General features: G+C 47.2%; 1 protein-coding gene across 2 annotated transcripts in view; it reads left to right on the top strand.

Annotated features, from left to right (window-relative positions):
* The first annotated feature begins 2,435 nt into the window (after nucleotides 1-2,435).
* Nucleotides 2,436-6,821, top strand: part of GOLIM4 (golgi integral membrane protein 4) — a 31,853-nt gene continuing 27,467 nt past the window's right edge. For both annotated transcript variants that reach the window (XM_061371690.1, XM_061371689.1), the window contains exon 1: nucleotides 2,436-3,031. In XM_061371690.1, the coding sequence (XP_061227674.1) occupies nucleotides 2,845-3,031 (187 nt within the window). In that variant the 5' untranslated portion in view covers nucleotides 2,436-2,844. The remainder of the gene's footprint in view (nucleotides 3,032-6,821) is intronic.

Here is a 6,821-nt window from a genome sequence, read left to right as displayed (position 1 = left end):
CACTGCATTAGCACAGACATAATCACGGGCCCGAATTAAGATCCACCATGGGTCTGAAATCGGCTCTCGAAGAAGGAAAAGGCAAAGAGCAGCAAAGGCTGCCATACTCAGTACCTCTCGGGTGCAGCCGGCACCCCGAAACAAAGTACAGCAAACGACCTATGTTAAAAATACATCAATCTGCTAATATCATGGCTTGACTTCGCGAACGAAGATTTGGGAAGGGCATTTACCCACGCTTACTACAAGCGCGCTGATGACTAAGAAGGCCAATGTGGGATAGGCAAATCCGGCTACAAAAAGCACAGCAGAAGGTCTCCTTGGGTGGAACAGGTGGGACACGATTCTTCCTGCGTTGTCTTTTCTCCTCGAGACTAGTTCTTCGTGAACTCTCAAAGGAGTCAGCGGCATTATGTATGGTGTGCCTCCAAGTCTCCCGATTGGAGGCCAAGGTGGACCACTGATGGTAGTCAATATGGCCAAGGCTAAGGCATTGTTTCAGGGAGTCCTTGTATCTCTTCTTTGGGGCACCTCTCTTGCGGCTACCAGTGGCAAGTTCACCATAAAACACGATCTTGGGGAGGCGGTGATCCTTCATTCTAGAGACGTGCCCTGCCCAGCGCAGCTGCAGTTTCAGCAATGTGGCCTCGATGCTGGTGACCCCTGCCTGTTCGAGGACAGTGACATTAGACACATAGTCAGTCCAATGGATGTTTAGAATTGTACGGAGGCAGCGCTGATGAAAGCGTTCCAGGAGTCGCAGGTGATGACGGTAGATGACCCATGATTCAGACCCATATAAAAGAGTAGACAATACAATGGCTCTGTAGACACTGATCTTTGTACTTTTCTTCAGGTGTTTATTACACCAGACTCTTTTATGGAGTTTTCCAAAGGCTCTATATGCCTTTGCTATTCTGTTGTCTATCTCTTTGTCGATTGTGGCATCCGAGGAAATGATGCTTCCCAGATAGCTGAACTGCTGAACTGTCTTAAGCTCTGACTCGCCGATGGTAATATGGGGATGGCGATAATCTTCTTGGGGTGCAGGTTGGTAGAGGACTACTGTCTTCTTCAAGCTGACTTCCAGCCCAAAAACCTCAGCCGCCTCCGCAAAGCAAGATGTTAAACGCTGCAGAGCTGCTTCTGTGTGGGCAACAAGGGCGGCATCATCAGCAAAGAGCAGTTCACGGACAAGATGGTTTAGGGTCTTAGTGTGGGCCTTCAGTCGCCTTAGATTGAATAGGCTACCATCGGTACGATATCGAATATAAATGCCATCTTGTTCGTCGAGGTCTGCTGTAGCCCTTTGGAGCATCATGCTGAAGAAGATTGTGAATAAGGTCGGTGCGAGAACGCAACCTTGTTTCACACCATTGGTTATTGGGAAAGGCTCAGAGAGTGCATCACCATACCTGACTTGGCCTTGCTGATCCTCATGTAACAGAATAATCATTTTCAGGAACTTGGGGGGACAACCTAATCGTTCTAAGATCAGCCACAAGCCTTTCCTGCTCACAGTGTCAAAAGCTTTGGTGAGGTCAACGAAAGTTACGTATAACCCCTTATTCTGTTCTCTACACTTTTCTTGCAATTGTCTGAGAACAAATACCATGTCTGTGGTACTTCTATTAGCCCTGAAACCACACTGACTTTCAGGTAGAAGTTCTTCTGCGATGGCAGGTACTAGTCTGTTCAATAGTATTCTTGCAAGAATTTTACCAGCAATGGAGAGCAGAGTTATACCACGGTAGTTTGAGCAGTCTGACTTGGCACCTTTTTTCTTATACAGAGTGATGATGATTGCTATCAGAGTGCGATGATCTGCTAAAGAGTGTAAATAAATCAGGTCCTCGGTTATAAACCAGGTTATCTGACACTCTGCCTTCTCAGTACGAGATCCTTGAACCCCAGGCGCTGGGCATCCCGCAGGCCCCGCTGCGTCGTGGGGGCAAGGACCCTCCGACTGCCTCAAGCTTTGGCAGCCCCTGCCCAGCAGCGCCGCACCGCCCGCGCTCCTCGTCCCACCCGGTATCACAAGCCTCTGCTCTGACACCCAGCCTGCTCATACCAGTCCCGGACCCCGCCACCCCGGGTACAGCCTGGCTGGACCGGGAGTGTGGAGAGGGGCGGGCGGAGGGAAGCGAAGCGCCCGGCGGCCCGGACGGACGCGGCGGGCACCCAATGCGCTCAGACGCTGCCGCCCCGAAGGGAGGAGAGAGACCCGCAGTTGGGCCCAATGAGGCCGCGTCCGGAGCGGGACTTCCTTCGGGGATCCCGCGGCGGGGAGGTGAGGCGGGGCGGAGGTGACACGTAAGTGAGGGGCCGGGAAGTTGTCTTTGTTCTTTTCAGGTGGCAGCGGCACAGCCACTGGCCGGGCGAGGCCCCTCAGCGGGGCTAGGCTGAAGCCACCGTCTGAAGAGCGCAGGGCTGCCGCCACCGCAGCTCCCATCTCGCCGGCCGCAGTAGCCAGTGCCGCTTCCCGCCCCTCCGCGGGAACCCAGGGGCCGGGACAGTCGGCCGGGGCCGCCCCCTCCCTCTGCCGGAGGGCCGGGCAGCCTCGCGGCCGCAGCATGCAGCTGGGGCGCCCGCCCCGTGCTGCGCAAAGTCCCGCAGGCTCAGCTCCGATACGCAGGGCCCGCACGCAGGGGGAAGCCGCACGGGGAGCCGCGGCCGCGGTGGCGCCGCCCAGGGACTGAGGCTCTCGGCCGGCCCCTCTTCCCTTCACTCCCTCCTCCCGGCGCGGGCCCGGGGCCTCCGATGTCTCCGCCTCGTCGTCCGCCGCCTCCAGCAGCCTGTTGCTAAGCCGTGAGGGGCGGGGACCCTCGGGACCCCTCCGGGGACATGGGCAACGGGATGTGCTCTCGAAAACAGAAGCGGATTTTCCAGACCCTCCTGCTCTTGACTGTGGTGTTCGGTTTCCTCTACGGGGCGATGCTCTACTACGAGCTGCAGGGCCAGCTGAGGAAGGCAGAGGCCACGGCGCTCAAATACCAGCAGCATCAAGAGTCCCTATCAGCTCAGTTACAAGGTACTTACCTCGGCAGAAGCCTCTGCCTCCCTTTCCTAGGGCTCGTGGAATGCCCTCCTTCGGGGAGGTCTGGGCTCCAACTCTTGCAACAAAGTTTTGCTCCTTAGGAGCTTCTTCTCCCGTTACAGACTGCGGGGTTTTGATATCTAACCGTGGATAGGATCCTACCCCTGCTGAAGCGGGAGTTTCTGTTAGGGACTCTTGGAGACCTCTCATTCTCCCTCATTCCCACACATTTGCTTATTTCAAAAGGACTTCACATCAGTTTGCAGTTCCTGGTACAAAGGGAAAAGGCAGGCTTACACTCATCAAACTGTAGAGACCACATCCAGTTATGGGACTTTTTGCATGCTTCTTGTTGTTTTGTCAGTATTAATTTTATACTGCTGAGACAACATTAAGCAGCAAAAACCTTCAATAGCTCCAGGCGGGAGGAGAGGGATATTCTAATAAAGCCTTTTTTAAAAAGGATATTTTGAAAATAAAGTGCAAATAAGTTATTTAGATATGGCCGTTCTGTTGCTTTGGAACTCTGAATTTCTTGGCTTAAAGCTGCCCCATAAATACAGATTCTTGTGTATCTTAGTTTTAGGATGCACCAAATCTGGTGCATTATGTGGGTGTCTTGTACTTGAAATCGAAAAGATGCTGATGTTCTGTAACCCATGCTGGTGTATCAAGCCTATTGAGCAGAAAATTATCTATGCCTGGTATGGTAGCAGTAAACCTTGTTAAAAAAAATAATTACTAGCAATTAAGTCACAGAGGACAAGGAAAAATATATCAATAAAATCGGTTCTTTAAATTATGGCAGTTGTTAATGTACCTAAAAGAGGGTGAGGCTGAGATCCCAGAGACATACTAAATGCAGCAGCAAGCATTGTGTGATTTCGCACTGAAGTAAATGGAACCTCTGTGCCTAAAGACCTCGGACGATTTGGCCCTAGTGAGCTAGAAATAAACTTTTTTTCTGTCTTTCCCTGTACATTTAATGGCATCTTTCCAGGATGGCCTGCTTTGTATGATCACTTGGATTTTTGCAGTAGGAGCTTATTAATGAGGAGAACATAATGAATTCAGAACCTGTGCCTATGTCCAACTCACCTGGAGATACACAAGCACCATGCTAACTAGTGATATACATTACTAAAACCGTTTCTTAGCCTTTCATACGGAACAACAGGAATTTTCTTTAAACAGACTTTGAAACAACATGAAATGCTGACACAAAATTGTGTGACTGCAGGTGCAGTATCTGACTGCACTTTGAACTTTTGATTTTAAATGGTCAGGTTTTTAAAGCAGAAAAGTTTCTGTTGCCAAAAAAAAAAACCACCCCAAAACAACAAAACCCAAATCCAACCTCTAAGAATATCTATTCTACATCTCTTTGCTGTCCTTAACATTATTCCTTGAGCTTATTCTTTTATAAGAACAAGAAGGACTATGACGGCTAACAGTGCAACTTAGCTTTTCCATGCACCATAATAGTTTCTCTATAGGTACTGGTCTCAAGGTAACTTCAGGGCTTGAAGTATGAAGAGGGCCACTCTGAAATCTTTTGAACAGGAGCTAGCTAAAGGGCAGGGTCTCTGACATGGTGTTGCCAGGTCGAATGAGGGTGCTGTATCAACGGCGATTGATTTCTTAGTGTTTGCAGCTCTATTCTGGGTGATTAATTAAGACTTTGAATTTCATTACAAGCTGAGGAGAGAACTGAACTTTGGACTTGAACTTCCTGAACAGCCATTTGATCAGCAGGCTTTTATTGTTTTAAATTAAAGGGGGAGAGTGTGAGGGGGGACTTATTCAAGTTGTCTTTTTGAGGATCCTGAGGCTGTTTTGTGCCAGGTTGGCTGGATTGAAATGCTTGGAGGGCAGTGAAATATCACCTGTTTTCTGAATTTTTCCTGGGTTTTGTTGTAACTGCTGGTGCTTGTAAAGACAGTTGCTTTCCTGACTGTAGACAGAGCAACACTGTTAGGGCTTCTGGGTGAAACTTGAGCCAGTCTGTGGGATCATAGGCAACTCCTAAGTTTATACATAAAGTTGCTGTTTTGGATCTCAATTCCTTTGGTCTGCCCAAAATCTGCAGGATGAACCTCAAGAGTCTTTTCTACTGAAAAAGAAGTGCAAAGAGTCTTTTATAATGTTTTTCTATCTCTGCACAGTTTTTTAGGTTTTTCATCTTTTTTAGTAATAACCTTTTTTTTTGGTACTGCTAAATGAGCAGAGCTTTCTGGTTTTGCTTGAAAAGCCAGTTGTCTTATATTTTTATCTGTTACATTGCTTCATTTTGCTTAAATGAAGCTGGCTAAATTTTCTGTATATATATGGGAAAATAGCACTCTCTACTGAGGCAGAATGTACAGATCACTGAAAAATGGTGCAGGAAGAGGTCTCAAAACCATTTAACTCATGCACCTGATCTGAAGAGGGCTGCATATGACTCCCTTTTGTAGGGAGCTCTGTTTTTTTTATGTTGTTTGCATACTACTCAGCTGGGAAGTATTTGTGCCTCTTGAAATAAGACCAGTGTGAGATTGGAAGGATGGCAGACTTGGGGAACGTGGTGAGAATACCTTGTGTGGAGAGGCTGAGATCTTAAGCTTGCCCCCTTTGGACATTTCACATCATAGAACATTTGGTGTTTGAAAGCTAAACTCAGAAAAAGAATGTCAAACTTTGGCATTTTTGTCTCTTTAATGAAGGTCTCTTGGGCGTGGAGAAAGTAGGGCTGTTTTTTGTAACCCACAAAGGGAATACCAGAGGCAAAATTCAGAGATGACACAAAATGTCTTGGCTGCAAAGAAAACTTAAAGTCATTGTTATCTGTAAGGTCTTTCATAGAGAAGCTGATCTTTCTAGTAAGCTGATTATTTTAAAATCTAATTCTTTCAAGCATTGGCTCCAAAACGTGAACATAATCTTTTTTATAACTTCTTAAAATTACAAAACCAAAACTTGACACTCTTTGCCTCCTACAAAGATGTGTCAAACTAATCTTAAACTATTGGCCATATAAGAACAGACTTCAGTTGCTGTAACAAACATGTTGACTGCTGTAGAAGAACCTGATCTTATCTTTGACTTCTTGAAGATTGAATGTATCTACAGATGGCTCTTTAGCCCTTATAGCTTCTGCCTTCTCATTGTCTGGGTATTAGATAACTTCTTGTGTACCATTTTAATCTGTTTAATCTGTTCTAATCCTTAATCCTAATAAGAGCCTACATTTAGTGCCTTTTACTATCTTATTAGTCCTGCTCTTTCACTTAGAGTCTTAACGTATCTCATGGCCTCAAGCAGTATCTGTGCAGTCTGACACCATACTGTAAGTTTGGGAGCCAATGCAGCAGTGACTCTGAAGTTGAGAGTTCAGAGTTTGCCCTCCTGTAGACAAGGTGTGGATTTCCTCAAAGCTTCCTGATCCAGCAATAGAAAGCACCAGCTGAAAAGCAAACACCGACTTCCTCTTATGCCTGTTGTGCCATTTGTCCTATGTTTAATAGTTCTTGCTGGTTCAAATACAAAAGTATTCATTATTTCATAAAATCACAGAACGGTTTGTTTTGGAAGGGACCTTAAACCTCATCTATTTCCAAACCCCCTGCCATGGGCAGGGACACCTTCCACTAGACCAGGTTGCTTAAAGTCCCATCCAGCCTGGCCTTGAACACTGTCAGGGATGGGGCAGCCACAACTTCTCTGGGGAACCTGTGCCAGTGTCTCACCACCCTCACAGTGAAGAACTTCTTCCTCATCTAACCTAAATCTACTCTCCTTCAGT

This window comes from Neopsephotus bourkii, unplaced genomic scaffold (assembly GCF_033783945.1).
Source record: "Neopsephotus bourkii isolate Nb327-2 ecotype Australia unplaced genomic scaffold, CSIRO-AGI_Nbou_v1 NB_1574, whole genome shotgun sequence".
Lineage (NCBI taxonomy): Eukaryota > Metazoa > Chordata > Aves > Psittaciformes > Psittacidae > Neopsephotus > Neopsephotus bourkii.
This window is presented reverse-complemented; position numbering and strand designations above follow the sequence as displayed.